This window comes from Vulpes lagopus, chromosome 14, assembly GCF_018345385.1.
Source record: "Vulpes lagopus strain Blue_001 chromosome 14, ASM1834538v1, whole genome shotgun sequence".
In the NCBI taxonomy this organism is placed as follows: domain Eukaryota; kingdom Metazoa; phylum Chordata; class Mammalia; order Carnivora; family Canidae; genus Vulpes; species Vulpes lagopus.
The window spans coordinates 16,663,801-16,683,858 of record NC_054837.1 but is presented as its reverse complement, the minus strand read 5'-3'; the positions used below and the strand labels follow the sequence as shown (position 1 = coordinate 16,683,858).

Below are 20,058 nucleotides of genomic sequence, written 5' to 3'. Positions count from 1 at the left end.
CCAGAACCCAGCCGTGCACTGAACCCCGGAGCCCTTACCACGTCCCGCGGCCCCTGCTAGCTTATCTCCGCTTCAGCATCGCTTCCTCGGCGAGGCCTCCCTGGGGGCCTCCACCGCGCCCCGCCCTCTCGCGCCCCGCCCGCGCCCCCCCAGCACCTTCCCGTCTCCTGCTCGGCGCGCCAGGTGATGGTGCGTGTGCCCCGCGGTGACCGGGCTCCCCGGCAGGGGCCTCGCGGGCACGGCCGCCCAGGGAGCCCGGGCCAGGCACGGGAGGCCGCCCGCGCCCAACGCCCGCTGGTCTGGACAGACCCCGGGGCTGCTGTTGGGTTCACGGTTTGATTCCAAGCGCCCGAACGGCCTCCTAGCGGGCGGCGGCTCAGTGAATAAAGGGAAGAGGGCGTCGGGCCGGGGGGAAGGAGGGGGAGGAGCGGGGCAGCAGGGCAGGAGGACGTGAGCGAGCGCGGCGCGGCCGGGCCGGGAGCGGGGCAGGGGCACCGGGCGGGACCCCGAGCGAATGAATGAGCGCCCCCCGCCCGCGCCCCCCGCGCCCTCCGCGCCGGCTCCAGGCCCCGCCCCCGCCCGGCCCGGCCCCGCCCCCGGCCCCGCCCCCGGCCCCGCCTCGCCCGGCGCCCGCGCCCCCTCCCGGCGCCGGCCCGGCCGCGCGCGGCATTGTGGGAGTTGTAGTCCGCGCGGCCCCGCGGAGCGCAGCGCGGCGTCGGCACCGGCGGGGGCACCCGCTCCGCTCGGCTCCGCTCGGCTCCGGCTCCGGCTCCGGCTCCGGCTCCCGCGGCGTGGGCCGGGCGGTGGCCCCGCGGCGCGGGCGGGGGGCGTCTGCGCGTCCGCGCCCTCGGGCGGCGGCGTCGTCCCGGCCCCGGCGGTCCGCCCCCGCCGCCCGCGCGCAGGTAAGCGGCGTCCCCGGGGGCTGCGGGGCGCCGTGGGGGACTGCGCGGCCGGCGCCCCCCGCACCCCCGCACCCCGCGGAGAGGGAGCGAGCGGGGGGGAGGCGGGGGCCGGACGGCCGCAGGCCCGCGGGCCCCACGCCCCACGCCCCACGCCCCACGCCGCGCGGCCGCTGGGGATGCTCGGGGATGCTCGGGGATGCTCGGGGCCGCCCGCGCCCGCCCGCCCGCGCCCCGCATCCCGGCCCGGCGAGGGGCGCCGCGGCGGGGCGCTCGCTCCGAGCTGGCGGCGGGCGGGGAGCACCCTCCTCGCAGCCCCGGCCCATCGCGGCGCCCCTCCTCCTCCCCGCCGCCGGTGCTCGCCTGCTGCCCCTCCCCCGGCCCCGAGTGTCCCCCACTTCCCGGTTCGCCGCGGCGGCCCTCCTCCCCTGTCCCGTGAGCCGTCGCTGCGAGCCACCTTCCCCGACATCTTTAGCCTCCTGCCCGCTTTTCCTGCCAGCACTCACCTTTCCGTGCCCCCCCCCGACCCCCTGGTGGTCACCATCTGTGTTAACCCGCCCGCCGCCCCCCACGTCCCCCACTCTCCAGAGTGGGCGGATGCTGAGAAAGCTGGCCCAGAAAGTGAGGAGAGGTCTCCAGTTGCCCACGGGGGAGGGCTGGCCCCAGGGCAGTTCGGTGGGTCCTGGGTGGAGAAGGTGACCTGCATCACACACCTTGCCCTGCTCCTGTTGGGGGGGGGCTTCTAGGGCGCCCTGGCCACACCCTGAAAGTGACCAGAAGCTCCTTAGCACTGGGCAGCCTCCTGGATTGTAAGGTGAACGGCGTTAGCCAGGTTAGAGCGGAGTCTGTCCCCCAGATGTTCCATCGCATCAGAAGTTATATTTCATTGGACTTGCTCAACCCGTTGGACATGAATTTGGACCCTATTCCCCAGAGCTGACCGACCCTTACCATAGGAGTTATTAAAGAGCAGAACTGCAGTGACAGGTCCCTGTCCCTAACGAGGACACACATGAAACATGCAAATGATCAGATGTGTGAAGGAAACTGGACCTACTGTAGTCCCTGAGCCAGGAACTGGGGAGAGGGAGAATCCACGCCCTTCCCACTGGAGCGTTGGTGGCTGTCACTGGATGCTGGGAGGGTCACATGTTTGAAACAGTACTTAAGCTGTCGATCACCCTGTAATTGTAAGGGTTTTTTGTTTTTTGTTTTGTTTTGTTTTTTAGCGTCACATTTCAGCCATGAACCTTTAAATCCGCCTCTGGGCTCAGGGGCCTCCCAGTGTCTTTTGGCTAAAAGTAACTGGCAGGTAAGAAAAGCCCTAACTTCAGCTCTCAGTGCTGTTGATGAGAACAGGGTCTGAAGCTGGGTTCAGGGCATCAGGATCTCTTGCTGCCTTTTGTTTATACTTCAGCCTAGAGAGTGCTCTTGGCTAGCATTGTCCAGAATGAGGCTTCCTCCCCCGGGACGAGGGTGAGCTGCAGGGGTGTCCAGTGGAGAGATCCCCTCGTCATCCACCCTGCCTTCCGGGTTTTCACTGTGCTCTAGTTGAGCGATTAGCAGGGCTGATGGGAACTGACACTTAACAGGTGTTTGTTCAATTATCACCATCTCGCTGCTCATTTAAGAAAAACCTCTCCTCCTGAGAGGCTGAGTTTAAAAGTTCCAATTAGAGGTTGAGCTCAGGGAGGGGGAAATCCTTTCAGTAAAAGTGCTTGTTTATCACACAGATGACAGCTTCACACTGAATTTCAGGAATCCCGGGGTTCTGTTCTATTCGGGAGACAGGCTGGCAAACAAAACATGGGAAAAATCATCCCAGATTTTCTTTCCTTTTCCCTTTCCCTGTAGAGGGATCCGGTGCCTGTTACGGTATGGCTAGGAGAGAACCAGGGGCACCCTGGGGTCTGTTTCCAGCCAGGGGACCCAGATCTGTGAAGAAATTGAGAACGTGCGAGAAAAGAATTGAGCTGCGAGCCTCCCCACTCTTGTATTTTTCCTAGAAACATAAAAACGGCCAGGAATATTTAGCGTGTGTGTTTTTGACTTGCTAAACATTAGAGGCAAGCGATGCTTAATTCAACCTAAGCTGGGAAGATGCAAGCAGGCAGTTAATGAGCACCTAAGGTTTCTCTTTCATTTTCAGCTCTGCAAGTCTGGGGACAAACAAAAATCACTTCAGGTGCGTGGCAATGAGAGTGTCCAGAATTTGTCCGTAGGGTCCCTGGTCCTGAGATGGCTTTCCCCGATGCCCCGCCTTTACTTTGCAGGCTGATCCACATGGGGTGCCACACGTCTGAGCACTCATCAACACATCTTAAAGGCTCACTGTGACATCCTAAGTATTTTACATTGGTCGTCATTGGCCCTGCATCCAGGGAGATGGGCAGGACCCCTTCTTAGAGACAAGGAGACTGAGAGGGAGGGGAAGTGACTCATCCAGGGTCCAGCCCACCTCCAGTTTGGGTTCTTGGCCTCTCTGACACCTCACAAGAATTTTCCAGCCAAATTTAGTCCCCAGAGAAAGGAGAAGGGACAGCCTTCCCTGTGTTTCAGTTGATTTCTATTCCCAAGAGGGAAGGTAGCACACAAAACCATTTTTTTCTGAACTATGCGGCCCCTCGCGCTGAGGGAATGTATTAGGTTTGTAGGAGATCGTAGACCTGGCTGTGCTCAGATTAGAACACACAGGCTGGACGAAGGGTCTCAGCTGGAAAACATGGCTGGGGCTTTATAGACATGGGCAACGTGACTTCTGGGCTCTGATCAGGCTTTTAGGGTAACGAGGGTGCCAGACACTGGCTCTTACCATTGGCAGGGGTACCTGGCAAAGTGCTCCTGTCTGTTTCAGAGACTGGACCTATGAGGGCTTCTATTTCCATTATCCCCCATCACTTCCTCTCCTAACCTGTGGGCGAGACCAGTGAGTAGTCTCCCAGGCAGGTAGACAGAAACACCCAGTGTCTGCCATGGGGATGTGACCCCCAAGAGACCACTTCCCCTTCCAGCTTGAGCTAAACCCTTGTGTCAGAAGGGCAAGAGAGATTAAGAATGAGGAAGCATCATGAAAAGAGAAAGTAAAATGGGGAACATGCAGTTTTAAGGCCCCTTTGCTATTTTTAGGAATTACTTATTTATTTTAAGTAATCTCTGTGCACAACGTGGGGCTCGAACTCGTGACCCCCAGACCAAGAGTTGCATGCTCTCCCGACTAAGCCAGCCACATGCCCCTCCTTTGCCATTTTTAAGATGCTTTAGAATCCAGATCTCTCTGTAAAGATCCAGAGAGTTAAGGAGAACAGGTACTATGAAACGCCTCCTATGAATAGACATCACCCTGCAGTCAGCAGGGGTGTGTGTCCCTGCCCTGGCTGTGTGAACTTGGGCTGAAGTATATGACCTCTTGGGGTCTCGGTTTCCCCACCCGTAAAATGGGGCTGTTAACATCCCCTAAGGATGACACAGAACAGGTGGGGCTTGTGTAATTGTCAGTACTGGATGCAGATTGCACATCACTGGCCTTTTGGGAAATGGGGGCTGTGCTAAAATGAGTAGAGAACACACAAGCTTGAGATGTGTGTCCCCTGCCTTCACGAGGACCTTCAACAATGATCTGGGGTTTTACATTTCAGTTGAGGATTTTTTTCCAGGTAGAAAAATTTATGCTAGTTTCCTTTTCTGTTTTCATCTCAGGTTTGAAAATCATTTCACGGTGACTGACCCCCCCCTTGCTGGCGTGACAGAGGCTCCTCCCACCCTACCTGCGGTGACTTCTGCCGGGAGCAGAGTGGTGGGCCAGATGTTGGTCAATGCCACCCTCGGCGGGATCCGAGGAACAGCGGCAGCCATGCCTCCCCCTGCCCCAGCCTCCCCTTCCCCCCCACGTTGAGCTGCATGGTGTGGGTGCCCTTGGGACCCCCAAGGAGTGACTGTCTGCCCTTGCTTCGCACCCCCAACAGCAACTCCCTCAAGATGTCGCTTGAGTGGCTGGTGGCCTGGAGCTGGTCGCTGGACGGCCTGAGGGACTGCATCGCCACGGGCATCCAGTCGGTGCGGGACTGTGACACCACCGCTGTGGTCACCGTGGCCTGCCTGCTGGTCCTGTTCGTGTGGTACTGCTACCACGTGGGCCGGGAGCAGCCCCGGCCCTACTCATCCGTCAACGCCCTGATGCAGGGTGCAGACGCCAACGGGCTGCAGAACGGGTTCGTATACTGCCAGTCCCCCGAGTGCGTGCGCTGTGCCCACAACGAGGGCCTCAACCAGAAGCTCTACCACAACCTGCAGGAGTACGCCAAGCGGTACTCCTGGTCCGGCATGGGCCGCATCCACAAGGGCATCCGCGAGCAGGGCCGCTACCTCAACAGCCGGCCCTCCATCCAGAAGCCTGAGGTCTTCTTCCTGCCTGACCTCCCCACCACGCCCTACTTCTCCCGAGATGCCCAGAAGCATGACGTGGAACTGCTGGAACGGAACTTCCAGACCATCCTGTGCGAGTTTGAGACCCTCTACAAAGCGTTCTCAAACTGCAGCCTCCCGCAAGGATGGAAAATGAACAGCACCCCCAGCGGGGAGTGGGTCACCTTTTACTTGGTCAATCAGGGGGTTTGCGTTCCCAGGAACTGCAGGAAGTGCCCACGGACGTACCGCTTGCTTGGAAGCCTTCGGACCTGTATTGGGAACAATGTTTTTGGGAACGCATGCATCTCCGTGCTGAGCCCCGGGACTGTGATAACGGAGCACTACGGGCCCACCAACATCCGCATCCGATGCCATTTAGGTATGTGGCGGGGTTGGGGTCTCGTGGCACACGCCCTTCCGTGCGCGGCCCCCCAGGTGGCATGAGAGCACAGTAGCCGGAGTCGTGCCGGTTCACATTCTCCACTGTGCTCCCGTCAAAGATTGACGAATTGCGTGTAAACGATGGTGACAGCAGAGATCGAGTCAAAAAAGGAACTTGTGATCAGTATTATCTGACAGGTGGTCTGTCCAGAGGAACTTTCTGCGGTGACGGAAGTGGTCTCCATCCGTCCTGTCCAAGTACAGTAGCCGCTAGCAGCACGTGGCCACTGAGTGCTCGAAACGTGGCTGGTGCCGGGGAGGAACAGAATTCCTAACTTAATCTAAATTTGAAAAGGGACCCGTGGCTAGCGGCTACTGTATTGGACAGCGTAGCTCCAGAGCCAAGGCTATAATAACGATCACTGACGTTCGTAATGACATCCGGGCGGCTGTGAAAGATGCTAGTGCCTTCTGAATCAAGGGTGAAGTCGTGCGTGGTGTTAATGCTGGTCTTACTCAGATTCTAGGGAGATTGTTAACGTGTGCGGCAGTTGTTTTGAGAACCGGGTTGGGGTCCACTCGGGCGTGTTTGCATCCTGGCCCCTCCACCTGCTAGCTGTGTTACTTTGGACAGATCACTTTCACCTCCCTGGACCTCCGTGCCCTCACTTAGAAAGGAAAGGTAAAAAGCTCATTCCCTGGGGTGTTACTTTGAGGGTCTAATTAGAGAATGTGTATCGTGAGGCGTTTATTCACAGGGAGCCTGACGTGGAGTACTCACCCTTTAGGTAGGCTTAACCGCAACTCAGTACGTAGGGCTGGTAGTTCCCCAGAATGCCCTGTTCCTGGTGAGTCATGATAATGGGTTGGTTACTGGGGCAGTGGCACCACCAGTTAGCATCCCCGACTAGGGCGGTGTGCCCAGAGCCCGGGCAAAGTCCAGCTTCAGGAAGTTTGCAGTGCTGGCTGCCTTGGATTTGGAACAGAGTAAGAAAAAGCACACACAGAGGAGCCCTGCTCTAAGCTGGAGCCAGGAGTTCCTAAGTGTTCTGTAGAGGAGCATCAGGGCAGCCTGGGGGGGACCTGAGCCAGACACCTCAGACGTTTCAGCCCTCCTTCCCCTGGAACCTTCTGCTTCCCCCACCCCATGTGGGGATTCTGAGCAAAACGTAACTTGGACAGAGGGCTTCGCCACTTTGAAAAACAACTAGATTCGAGCACTTAACATGATGAGTATTTCAAGAGCAGAGACAGGAGAGGACAGAGGCGCCAGAGGAGGTGGCCTGGCTTCACGGTCAGCCCTGGGACTCTGGGCAAGTAACTGAGTCGCTCTGTGCCTCAGTTTTCTCATCTGTAAAATGGGGAGGTAGCACTTACCTCAGAATCGCTGACAGGGTTAAATAAAGTGGGATCTCCTGTGACTACTTGGCATGGACAGCGGTGGTAGCTAGTGGTTTGTGTTATGAAACCCGTGTGGACAGTCTAGGAAAGGATCCCTAAGACGTGGGTCCTCAGGACACAGTGGGAAATGACTGGGCTTCGGAAGCAAGAGTACCTGGACTCAGCTCGATGGGCCCCATCTGCCGAGTGCTCTTGGCTGGGACCTTGAAACCCTGAGCCCCTAGAACAGAGGTAATGGTACGTGCCTCGGGGCTCTCTGGAGGATTAAGTAGCCCATGGGAAGTATGGGCAGGTAGAAGGCAGTCAGGTAAAGGGCACTCTGATTAATCGAGAAGCTGAGGTGGCTATCTGAGCGATCTCAGTGAAGTCCCTGCACAGAGGGGCTCAGATCCGAGCGTGGGGGGCTGCCGGGGGGCTGCTGGGGCTGCCAGGGCTGCCAGGGTGGAGCAAAGGAGCCTTCCCCAACCCAAGCCAAGCGGCAGACATGGCTGGCTGTGGTATCCAGGGTCGGGGCTGAGGTCAGACAGGTTGGGCGAGCTGCAGTGGGGCAGGGGGGCCCCATGCCAGGCTTGGGGATTGAGGCTGTGGGCAATAAGGAGCAGTGCTGTGCCTTTTTCAAAGGTTTTCTTTGTATGTTTTTAAAAAGCTTCAGAGTAACTCACAGGGAAGAGCGTTTGCAGACTGATGCAGAATTCCAGGAATAGGAGATGAGTAGCAAGGGCGGGTGGCCAGAACACCTAGGATTTGCCCTGCGTGTGAAGGCCTGTGGTGCTGCTGTGTGGCGCACGTGTGAGTGTAAACCATGCCCACACGGGCCCTCCCTCCAGATGACCTGTCATTCGCTTCTCAGCCCAGCTAGTTGCTGCCACCAGAAAAACTGGGCCGTGTCATGTTCTCTTGGAAGGAGTCCCGCTGGACTGTGGCTGCTTCCCCACGGCCGGGGCAAGCTCCCTGGGCGGGTTTGCTCAGCGTTCTCTTCTTTCTGCTGGCATGCGCACGTTCATACCCACCTGGGAATGAAACAAAGGTGTGTTTGACCTTGGGTGTTGCCAGAGAGGGAGGGAGTCTGGTCCGGTGGCCACGCCCCCTGCCAGCTCACCTGGCTGGAGTGGAGGAGGCCCCTGCAGTTCCATCCATCGGAGTTGTGACTAGTCGGGCTGACCCTGCAGACACCTGAAACCCCAGTGACCGCTGTGCATTCACCCAGTCCCTGCACATGCCAAGGACTGTGCTGAGCTGCCTCTGGGGAGGGTGGGGGTCACTGGGTCTGGACCCCGCATAGAGCCATGGGACAGCTCCGAGCTCCAGCCATGCTGGGATGTCCAAACCGCACTGCCACAGACCTCCAGCAAGCAACCTCCAAGGCTCATGAGGCAGATTTCCTGGGGAGGCGGATGTCCTTCCACAGGGCCAACCCCCAGGAAAGGGTAGATGAAAATGCACGAGCACATTCAGCAGATTCTTGCTAAAGAAGCACAATTAGACTCTCATTGCCTTTCACGTGTCTGTTGTTGGGTTCCTCGGCCGTCTGGCAGGGTGGGCCTGGCGGAGCAGCTTGGATGTGCCGTGACCACCTGAGTGCCAGCCTCCGGCATCTGGAAGTGGGGGCCGCTGGCACACAGAGCCCTTTCTGCGCCCTTGACCTGCCTCGCTGAGTGGTTGGTGGGGGCAAACAGCAAGCCCTCAGCCAGAGGACGTGGGGCCGATCTCTGAACGCTCTGTCTGGGAGAGAATTGATCATTTCTGCCAACTGAGGGGGTTTGCGGGCAGTAAGCAGGAATGATGGGCCGCTGGAAGCCACGGTGAAAGGGGAAGGCAGAGGAAAGGGGGCAGGGGGCTGTCAAGCCAGCAAACCAGACCATTTTTCTATCGTACCGTCGTGCACAGTGGTGAATCATTTAGCGGCCCAGAGAAAGGAGAGCTTCTTCTGAAGCCCTGGGGTGGAGTGTCCTTGCAGAGAGCCACTGAGACCTAACAGCCTTGTCCTCCTGAACCAGTCAGTGAGGGCTGTCTGGGTCCATCGCAGCCCTAACCCCCACCCCACCCTCAGCAGTTGTTATGGTAGCGGGAGATGAGAGATGATGGTTCTGGAGTCTGAGGGGCCCTTCTCGCCTGATGCAATGAGGTGTCCTACTGATAGTGAAAACATTAACTGTAAGAATGGACAGTTGCTTTCATACCATTGCTACTGACATACTGTCCAGTGGTTTAAGAAGAGCCTGTTCCTCGGAACCAGACGGATTTGGATTCAGATCTCATGTCCCCACCAGGACTGAGGAGCAAACTTCAGGCAGGTCACTTCTCTGAATCGCAGTTGCTCCCATCTGGAGAATGGGTGATGTCATGTCTGAAAAGTGCTAATTCAGCCCAAACCTGCGCTCAAGGCAGTCTGTACGGTCTTGGTAGCAAGGACAGTGGTCACATAGAGCCCCGAAGGCAAGTGCGCTAAGGTTCCCCCATTATAGATGACGAAACTGTGGCTCAGAGAGGTTAAGTGACTTGCCCAAGGTCCTGGGGCACTTAAGGATCAGAGTCAGTCATCTGACCCCAAGTCCTCATCCTCGCCACTCCTCCAGTGGCCTCAGTGTGAATTCCTACCCCACACATACTTCCAGGAGCTGTCCGTTTCTGGTTCAAGAGGTGCATTAAAATGCTCTGTTAGAACCCTGTTTCATGTTTGTCCTAAGTAGTCATTTGGAAGGGGCAGCGCCAACTAGTCCCATGTCATGGTTGTGCCATTAGTCACCGGAGACAGACAAGAACACCATGATCCCACCCCCGTCTGCCAGGGCCCTGCTTCCTCCCAATCCATCCTTCCTGAGAGTCGCAGGGCCCACCCAGCCCCTCATGTATCCGTTTCATGTCCGTGGTGGTGCCTTCGTTTATAGACGTCCAGGCGGTGACAGGGACCCAGTGTTTCCCCAGATCATCAGGTGGGAGACGGGGACGTGAAACTGTATGTACAGCAGCATTTCAGCCAAGTCCTCTTTTGGGGGTTAGGCACCCCGACTTGGCAGCCGCTGCCTACAGTTGTGAGCATATGGCTCCTTGTGAAGGTGTGGGCCCACTTCGTGGAGCTCCGGCACTGCCTCAGGGGTGACCTCCCAGCTTCCCAGAGGGAGCTGGAGGAGCTTAGACTAACCACATGCCCATCCTCAGACCCCAAGATGGATCTAAAGCCTGGAACCCAAAGATGAGGGCACTGTTTCATCTCAACCAAAACAGCCCTAGAGATCGGGCTGTAATGAACACAGTTATTGGGCCACGTGAGTTATGGACCTTCTTCAGTTAAGGGGGGGAACTTACAGATGAGCTTCAGGAGTCTCGAAAAGTTCAGTGCCAGCCTCACTGAGCAGCCCATGACCCAGAGCAGATTAAACCAAGGGAGGAATGTATTTTTCCAGGGAGCTCAGTATGGTCGGGGTGCTATGTAGCCTGTGTTTGCCCTGTCAGTACCCCGCCTCCACCCCAAACAGGGCTCCAAGGGGTGAGGTGGAAGGTCAGCTGCTTCGGAAGTGGAGAACTCCCACCAGCACAGGCCATCCCCCACGCCACCTGCCTTATTCTCTTTTCTCCGCTTTCCCCCCAAAGGTCTCAAAACTCCAAGTGGCTGCGAGCTGGTGGTCGGGGGAGAGCCCCAGTGTTGGGCAGAAGGACGCTGCCTCCTCTTTGATGACTCTTTCCTGCACACTGCATTCCATGAAGGTGAGTGCTGCTTTTTGTTTGTTTGTTACAGACTGTATGTGTTTAGCATGGTTTTAAGTTTCCAGAAAAATCTAGCAGAAAGTATATACTCCCCCCCCTTCCCCCACCCCTCCAGACACACAATTTCCCCTTTGTTTACCATCTTGCTTTAGTGTGCTACATTTGTTACAACCGATGAGCCAGTATCGACACATTATTATTATTGCTTAAGCTCTGTAGTCTCCATTAGGGTTCACTCTTGCTGCTCTATGTCCTGTAGGTGTGACAAAGGTATAATGACATGGATCCACCCTGACAGGATCATACAGAATAGCTTCATTGCCCTAAAAACTCCTTCGTGCTCCACCTACCACTCACTCCTCCCGCCCTCCCTGCCTCCCCCTCCAGCCTCCCAGTGCCTCCTTTCATTTGCCCCACCCAGAATCTTATGAAGCCAGGATAACATTCTTGTTCAGAGAGGAGGAGACCTTCCCATCCCTGCCAGGGGTCAGGATGGGTCCCTACCCAGAAGCTAACTGTGTGGGGTCCAGTGCTACGTGGGTCCTGGTTCTGGGAAGGTTCAAACCTCATCTCTCTTGTGCCTCCCCCACCCCCAGGTTCCGCAGAGGATGGCCCACGGGTGGTTTTCATGGTGGATTTGTGGCATCCCAATGTGGCAGCAGCCGAACGCCAGGCCCTGGATTTCATCTTTGCTCCGGGACGATGAGAATATTTCCCTGTGCTGGAGTCGGCGACCTTGGCCACGGGTCAGCCTGGACAACCTGGGGTACAGTCCAGCCCCGACCCGTGCCGTGATTCCATGCTCAGAAACCTGCCTCAACAGAAAGTTCTTATTTGGGGTTTTGAGATCACGTTGGGTCCCTCCTTCCTTTGGTTGTTGTAAATGGGAAATTTTCAGCTTGTATCTCCTTAGATTTTTGTTGTTGTTGTTCCTTCCAGTCATTTGCTTCTGCGATTCCTTTCTGCCTAATAGTGCATTCCTTTGCTCTGTGACCAGAGGCTTGGTCCCTGTCGTCTGCACCGTCTTGCTACCTGGTTTTTTCAGTGCTCTGAAATAGAGTAACCAAATGGTTGTCTGAATGTAATCACGTAAAACTCTTTGTGGTCATCATAAAGAACAACAAATGAAACAAAACAAAAAACTGCAAACCAGAGAGCTAGAGACCTTGGCTTCTGTTGCTGTCATGGTCACACAGGGGACCCTCCAGCCCACCTACCTCCCCCATGGCAGGGGGAGAGTCTGCAATCCCCACACCCAGCCAGCGTCAGGGGCAGTGCACACGGCTGGGCCTGAGCAGACTTATCACCATCGCTCACCTCACTCCGAACCCCATCAGGTCCCTGATGGTGGGGAGCATTTGGCTGGTGGGACTGGAGCCTTCTCTGTAAACACTGCTCTCCTTCCAAGCTGAGTCTGGTGTCCTCGAGAGCCAAGTCAGGGCTCCCACGGATCAGCTGCAGAACGTGTGATCCACTTACCTCACTGCCTACAGAAGCCCTACTGCCAAACCGGGCCCGGAAAATTCTCCGTGCAGCTGTTTTGAGTCCACGGTGATGAACGTTGAGACCAGCAGGTTGGCTGCTAGGAACTGTGGTGTGGTGAGACCGCGCTCATCCGGTGACATTCCAGAAACACCTTCCTCTGGCAAAACTGGAATTGTAGATCTGACCAAAAAAGTGTCTGTTTTGCTTTGGAGTTCTGTTGCCTATGATTTTCCATTTATCTGTCTGTACATAAATGTTCGAGTGCTGGACTCAGAGACAGTGGAGGTGTCCGCCCCGTGTGTCTTTGTCATTGCATAGGGTTGCATGCCGGGTGACAGTGACCTAAGCCAGTGGGTGTGAGAGAGGCCTTTGTGAAGACCTACAAACCCAAAAGACCTGCGTGGCAGTGCTGGCCTTTTGGTCTCCTGTGAAGGACACGGCCAGTTAGAGGCACTGATTCTAGAAACACTCGCCTGTGAGCTGAGGTGTGCAAGAATAGCCTTCCAGCTGTCTTAAAGTTGCCTTTTTTTGAATAATGTGTCACAGGCAGTGTCCAGTTTATAAAGCCATGGAGTGGTGTGGGATATACAGCTTGTCACATACACAGGTCTCATATTTGTCCGAATGGAAACCAGAAGCTTCTGGGAGGAACAGCTGTCGGAAGTGACCATGATCTGCAATGCACTAGGCAGTTACTGGCAAGTGAGCAAAGAAAAACCTGTCTCCATTTGAGTAAAATTTCTACACAGATGTTTTTTTCCGTGATCAGAATGCAGGACAGGGCAGCAATTTCAAACACACCTGAAATCTTTTTACTCATTAAGTATCTTGTTCTGGAATCACCGAGGTGCATGATTTCTATACATACTGACTGCTCTCCGTTTACAAAGCCCGCAGCCCACACAGGTACGCGGCTACCTGAGCTCATGTGCCGTGCTTGGGGAACAGGAGATAAATAAAGGACCTTGCTGAAAACCAGAGTGACCTGCTAAAGTGGTGTGTTGGGGAAAAGAGGGAACTTGGCAGGAGATGCTAGGAGTCGGAGGCTCTTGGCTTTTGGATTGTGTCGCAGAGACGAGTGGGGCCCCATAGGCTCTGGTGTATATGGTGAGTGAAGCAAAACGCAGTTCTCCAGTAACGCGTGTGGGCTGACGGGAGCAGAGCCCTGGAACGTGAGGGACTCTAAGTGGTACGCTGGGCAGAGAACAGGAATCGTGGCTTTAGGGAAAGGGGGGACTCGGGACTCCGTGCCAGGAGCTTGCTCCCACCCAATCTTGAGCAAGTCACGGAGCCTCCGGGAGCCTCAGTTTGCTCCACTGCAGAGGTGGTGCCTGGCGCACACAGCAGCAGTGACGGTCCCCTTTCTGCCATGGTGTTTGTGAGCAGGTGAGGAGCAGGGCAGGTAGGGAAGAGGCAGATAGACACTTTTGATCAGTGGTGGAGGTTGCCAGGGGAGCCAGGGGCTCCTTTCCACTGCCTAACTACGGGGGAAGAAGCAGATCTCTCAGAAGCTACATTTTGAATTTTTTCCTTTTATTTTTTTTAATATTTTATTTATTTATTCATGAGAGACAGCGAGAGAGAAAGAGGCAGAGACACAGGCAGAGGGAGAAGCAGGCTCCATGCAGGGAGCCGGACGTGGGACTCGATCCCAGGTCTCCAAGATCAGGTCCTGGGCTGAAGGCGGCGCTAAACCGCTGAGCCACCCGGGCTGCCCAATTTTTTCCTTTTAAAGAGAGGTAGGTGACGCTGGTGGCCTGGGGCCCCAGGAGCAACCCAGCTGCTTGGTGTTTTCCCAGCAAGGGTACTTCCAGCCGCAGCCCTGGCCGGGCTCCCTCAGCAAGTGGAAGGGGGGAGCACCACTTGCCCCGGGCTGAGATGTTTCTCGCTCTCCTCAAGTGTGCATTGCCAACTAGGCAATTGCTAAAATAATTTACACGCTACAGCTAAGGATGCTCAAGGTGAGAAAGGGGAGCCAGCGTGCCCGCCCAGCTTCAGATGAGAAGCCCTGCTTCCACCCAGACAGCCTGCACCGCCTTCAAGCCCAGACTGCACAGGTCACATACCAGGGCTCCCAGGCACCTGCTCATTATCGCCCCACGCTCACCCAGATGGTCTGGGCTCTGTGTACAGTGACCACACGTGGCACACTGAATGGCCTGCAACAGATAGCGGGGGAGCGGAAAGGTGATCCTAATCTGCCAGTTCTTGACTTTGCACAATACAATCACCTGGGGAGTTTGAGAAATTTTGATGCCTGCACCCCAATCCCCCACAAAGCGTCCCATTTCTTTGTTCCAGGGTGGGGCCCGGGTCTCAGTACTTGTTTTAACACATTTCCTGCCCTGATTCTAATGTGTAGCTGGGGCCAAGGGTCACTGCCCACGCAAGAATGACAAAGCCTTTGAAACCAGTCAGCTCCAGGTTAAGTCTAGGCTGTGCCCCTGTGTGACACTGGGCAGGCGACCTAACCCGGCTTTCTAGAGGATGGCTGCTATTTGTAACACTCCTCTAATGGTACCCTGTTGAGCCTCCTGCAAGATGTAGCATTCTTAGTTTTGGGGTTTCTAGGATGACCAGCCCCAGCTGCAAGACTGGGCTCACCATCCAGACCTGACCAATCAGAGCCTATTCCATACTCCTGGCCCTCCGCGATTGGGTCAGGGCTGGGGACATGATCCGGTTCTTTCCCTAAGATCATTGAGAAAGAAAGGCCACTTTTCATGGAGTAGAGCTCAGGATCTAGTGTAAAGAAAATCTGAGAGTGAAACCCACAGAGAAAAGCAGGTTCCACCGTGTGGAGATCACCTGAGTCCTGAATGTAGCTTTGCCTGGAGCCAGCCCTACCACCAGACTTGCCATACCCGTGAGCCAATACACTCCCTTTTTATTCTGAAACCGAACTGGAGTTGTGGTTGCTATCCCTTGCCACCAGAAAGTCCCGACCCACTCTGGGGTTCATCTGTAAAATGTGCTTCATGCCACTTTCATAGGCTTAAAGTGAGGTTTGAATAAGATCATAGGATGTCAAGTTCTGGGTGAATAGGAAGTGCTCCATACATAGTTTTTATTTATTTTATTCTTTTTTTTTTTATCTTATTTATTCATGGGAGAGACAGAGAGAGAGGCAGAGGGAGAAGGCTCCATGCAAGGAGTCTGATGTGGGACTCGATCCTGGGACTCCAGGATTACATCCTGGGTCAAAGGCAGGTGCTAAACCACTAAGCCACCCAGGCGTCCCCATACATAGTTTTTAAATGTAAACAAGAGAAGCAAAGGCTTAGTACAAAATGCTGTTTGTGAGGACCATGGGGCCCTGCTGCCAGCAACCTCCCCCTATGATTTACCTCCCAGCTAAATCTTGCTTAACCAGATGTAAACACAGGGAACAGGACAGAATAAGGCCATATATTTTCGGGCTGCTGACAGATGGCAGTGGAAACACTCAAGCAGATTGTAGCATTAGGTGGCAGGAGGCAACACACACAGAGATTGATTTACTTTCTGCCTCCTTCCCAGGCACACCCGTCGGTCCCAACTTCAGATCACCTACCCTTCCCCTCATTTTTCCACATCTGATGCGTCAGCCACCCTGGATCCAAGGTGAGAGAGCTTTCTTCCTTGGGGGCAGAGAGCACGTGCACTCTAGAAGATTCCTTTGCATGTATTATTGCCCCACGGGTACTTGGGGACCACTGGGGTAAGCAGAGACAGTTGCATGCATTGACCCAGAAAGTGGCGGCTTAGGGCGGCAGTGGCCATGACCAAGGTCGTGTGGCCAGCTGGAGGACGAGCTGGAACTAGAAGCCAAGCACCAAACGCGTGGTCTGGCAGCCTGTGGAACCCCAGGCATACTTTCAGGCCTCATCTCCATGGCTCGCACAGGGCCATCTGTTCTCTCGGGACACTCAAACCCACTTTCTGGGGGCTCCCCACGATATGCCACACTATTTACAGAATTACCTTTTCTCCTCCACTTCAAAGACAACACTGAGGTTCCAAGAAATAAAGTCACGAGGCCCGTTTCCACAGCAGTGAGTCAGAGGTGTGATCTGAGCCCCCCGGGGCCCTGACACCAAAGCCCTTGTGCTTCCATCGGCACAGGAGCCCCTTTGGGCCGCCTGGAGGAAGGACATCCAGGGGGCCTTTCCACCAGTGCATGGGAGGTGGGGGGTGCTTGTCCCCACCCCTTGCCCCTGCCCAGGGGGCCTCCTGGGGTGTAGCAGGCCCGGCTCCCAGCCCTGCCCCTGGAGCGTGGGAGAAGCGTGCACACGGGCAGTCAGGGGAACGGCCTCTGGGCTCCCACACGATTCACAAGCACTGTGGACTTTTTCCCCCAGGAGAAATACAGCTGATTTCAGATTCAGATGTGGAAAATAAACGGAGAGGAAATGTCCTTTTTTAAAAATCTCAAAGCCCTGAGAACCTTTACCTTAAGCTTCCCAAATTCAACAGATGCATTGAGAAAAGATCCAGAGTATCTTTTTTCTCCTCGGCCTAGCTGACAAGTGTTGAGCGGGCACCATCCCGCCCCAGTCTCCTCATGAGGGCCCAGGGCTGCGCTGGGCGGCTGCGGTGGGGAGGGGCGGGGGGACAGGGACCTCCCCCTCCTGTTGCCCTGCTTCTCATCCATTCAGGAGCCAGTGCCCTTTCTCCTGAGAGTCCCATCAAGTCACACCCCTGCTTCAGAGCTCAGCTCCCCCTCTGCCCCAGGATAAATTCCCAGCACCTCTGCAACCAGGCAGGGCTTCTTGGTGGCGGCACCACACCGTCCAAAGCCGGGGAACTGGAAATTGCCAGGACAAACACGTCTCAAAACAACACAACTGTATTCTCTCACACTTCGGAGGCCCGCGTCCAAGATCACTTTCACTGGACCCGTTATCAGGACGTCACCGGAGTGGCACTGCCTCCGAGGCCCTTGGGCTGAATCCATCCCTCACCTCTGGTGGCCCTGGCTTGTGGCTCTGTCACTCCAGCCTCCGCCTCCATGCCCCCTCCTTTCAATGAGAATCGGCTTCCTCTGCCTCTCTGATCAGCACTCCTGTGATGGCACTGGGATAATCCAGAGTATTCTCTGCATCTCCAGATTCTTTTTTTTTTTTTTTTTTTAAAGATTTTATTTATTTATTCATGAGAGACAGAGAGGCAGAGAGGCAGAGAGAGAAGCAGGCTCCACGCAGGGAGCCCAATGCGGGACTTGATCCCAGGTCCCAAGGATCATGCCATGGGCCACAGGTAGGTGCCAAAACGCTGAGCCACCCGGCTGCCCCATCTCCAGATTCTTAATCACACCAACGGAACCTTTACCTTTAACACAGGTTCAGAGGATAAGGAGGCGGTACCTTTGGGGGTCCACCATTGACGCAGTGTAAAAGCGTGGCCCCTGCTCACGCCGGTGGGGTGGGGTGTTAGGAAAGCAGTATCGGTGGGGGTGTGAAGGGCACGAGAGCAGCTCTGGAAAGGACCACTGTGGGGTTGACACTCGAGAGAGACACGAGTGGGTGACGGCAGCCAGGTCCCATGTGCTGCTGCTGTCAAGGTGACAAGAGCCAGCGAGCCCGAATGCTTCCCTCCAGCGGGGAGGCAGTTTGATTAGGCTTAGTGGCCCCTCGAGGGACCAGAGGTCCTTTCCCGGCAGGAATCTGATTGTCAATATCAATCACACCATGGGAACTTGATCCTTAATGTTCACAAGTAGTAGACGCTGGGCAGCCAGCACGGACTGGCCCGGAACAGACCCTTTCACTTCCTCATCATCCTGTGTTCCCTGCTCACATAAAGAAGGCTGCTGTCCAGCACCATGGGGGCACTCTGGTGTCACCTGTAAACCGAGTCAGGGTAGGTTCTGTCTGCAAATGCCACCTCCCTGGGGGAGCACCACTATGGGGGCACAGGGCCCACTATAGCAGAGGGGCCCTCACTCTCAGGAACCTCTAGTCTAGAAGCTAATTTTGAGGGCATGGGCCCGGGACTGTCATGATGTGATGTCCTCATAACCACCAGAACTGCAGTACTGAGCAGGAAGACAAGGGTTTGAGCACTGCCCCTCCAGCAGCCTCTGGGCCACAGTCACAGTCAAGGCTGCCACTGAGGTCACCAAGCTGAGCTCCACTGCAGAAAGTCAATGGGCCCAGAAGAGCAAAGGGAAGGAGTATGTCTGCGCCTGTTTGCAGACTCCAGCAACTCGGGAGGGAGGGCGGGGGGGGGGGGGGGGTCCTTTTCCATACACAAGGAATAGGACTTGCAAAGTCCCCGTCTTGGTGGACAGCAGAAGGCTCACAGCATAAATGACTTTACGAAGCTGTCTTCTCTGGTCTGGTGCTGGGGGACACTGGCTGAGGGCAAGGTGGAGCCGGAGGGCAATGTGCCGAAGCAGCCACAACTGAGAGCCCAGGGTGCTGGGCAGGGGTGACGGTGAGGTGAGCTGTTCGAGGCTTCAGGAACACTGGAAATGCACACCATGGAGGAGGCCACTCTCCAGGCTGCTCCCCAGCCCTGGGACAAGAAGAAAGGTGAGGGGGCTGACCCTTCCCCCTTTCCTCCTGCGTCCTCCCCCTCCTATTTCTAAGACCTGCATCCTAGGACTGAGGAATGATCGATCATCTTGAAGGACCTTCCCAGTTTCCCCCATGGTGCTGCCCATCCTCCAGCTCCCTAATGAGTTTCCTCAACCTGTAGGAGAAAGCTTCATGGGTGCCCACGCACCTCTACCACGAGCCTCCCAGAGAAGTGGGCCAAGGTTGGGCCAGGAAGGCTGGGAGCTTGGGGCCATGTGGGTGGATGCCCACTTTCAGAGAAGGGTGGCCAGCATGGAGGTCCCTGGGAGGCTGGACTGAGGAGGGGGCAGGGTTCCTGGGAGGCTGGACTGTGGAAGTGGGGACCCAGCTGACCATTAATGTCAAGCTCTGGAAGCTGTAGGAGGAAAGCTGAGGGAGTGCTCTTAGCATCTTCCTGTCATCCAGCCCAACTCTCCCACACGGGGAAAGGGGGTAGCGGAGACCTGAGCCCGCAGCTCTGTCTAGCACTTGGCCCCCTGTGCCAAAGCTGTAAGGAACCTAGTTTGGTGGGCTATTGGCATACAAGGGTCTGAGTTAGCTATCACTGTGTAACAGATGACCCCCAGACAGTGGCTTAGAGCCACATACATTTATTGTGTATAAATACTTTGTATTATATACTTTGTATATAATATACAAAGTATATAAATACTTTGTATATATATTTTATACTTTTGTATAAAAACACACTTTGGAAGACTGGGAATTCAGAAGCAACTTAGCTTGATGGTTCTCATTCAATTTCTCATAAGGCTGCACTCATCTGAAGGCTTGATTGGGGCTGGAGCAAGAAAGCTCTCTCACCACAAGGGCTTCTCCACAGGCTGCCTGAATGTCAGCTTCCCCCAAATGAGGCGAACCAAGAGAGAGATGGAAGCCACCATGTGTTGTATAACCTGCTCCCAGAAGTCATACTGTTGTTTTGACCATGTTCTATTTGTTAGAAACAGATCACTAAGTATATAGCCCATGCTCAAGGGAGGAGGTAGGTCTCTCACTTGCAGCAAAGAATTTGTGGACATATTTTGAAATGACCACTGTGTATGGGTCTTCACATCCTGGCGGGTTGATCTCATGCTTTCCGATAACAGTTAAGATTTAACTTTGGGGTAAGGTCTAAAGGGGAAGCATGTGGCTGCCCAGAGCACAAGTTCTCAGAAACAAAGGCATTTTGTGTTGAGTGTTTTTAGGCTCAAGGGCAGCTCTGAGAAAGTAGATGGGGA

General features: G+C 55.5%; 1 protein-coding gene across 3 annotated transcripts; it reads left to right on the top strand.

Annotated features, from left to right (window-relative positions):
- Positions 1-832: 832 nt before the first annotated feature.
- Positions 833-13,253, top strand: ASPHD2 (aspartate beta-hydroxylase domain containing 2). 3 transcript variants are annotated; one of them, XM_041728397.1, is made up of 5 exons: positions 833-902; positions 2,129-2,211; positions 4,596-5,682; positions 10,677-10,790; positions 11,387-13,253. In XM_041728397.1, the coding sequence occupies exons 3-5, from the start codon at positions 4,797-4,799 to the stop codon at positions 11,494-11,496; spliced, it is 1,110 nt and encodes a 369-aa protein (XP_041584331.1). In that variant the 5' UTR covers positions 833-902; positions 2,129-2,211; positions 4,596-4,796; the 3' UTR covers positions 11,497-13,253. The 3 variants fall into 3 exon arrangements, with proteins under 3 accessions (XP_041584331.1, XP_041584333.1, XP_041584332.1); XM_041728399.1 differs by lacking the exon at positions 2,129-2,211 and having other exon boundaries at positions 840-902; XM_041728398.1 differs by lacking the exon at positions 833-902 and having other exon boundaries at positions 2,117-2,211.
- Positions 13,254-20,058: the final 6,805 nt, after the last annotated feature.

Excerpts from the sequence above, each read along its gene's own strand:
- ASPHD2 (XM_041728397.1), top strand. The coding sequence starts at position 4,797 with ATGGTGTGGGTGCCCTTGGGACCCCCAAGGAGTGACTGTCTGCCCTTG. Across the intron at positions 5,683-10,676 it reads CCGCATCCGATGCCATTTAG|GTCTCAAAACTCCAAGTGGC; the intron begins GTATGTGGCGGG and ends TTCCCCCCAAAG. Across the intron at positions 10,791-11,386 it reads GCACACTGCATTCCATGAAG|GTTCCGCAGAGGATGGCCCA; the intron begins GTGAGTGCTGCT and ends CCCCACCCCCAG.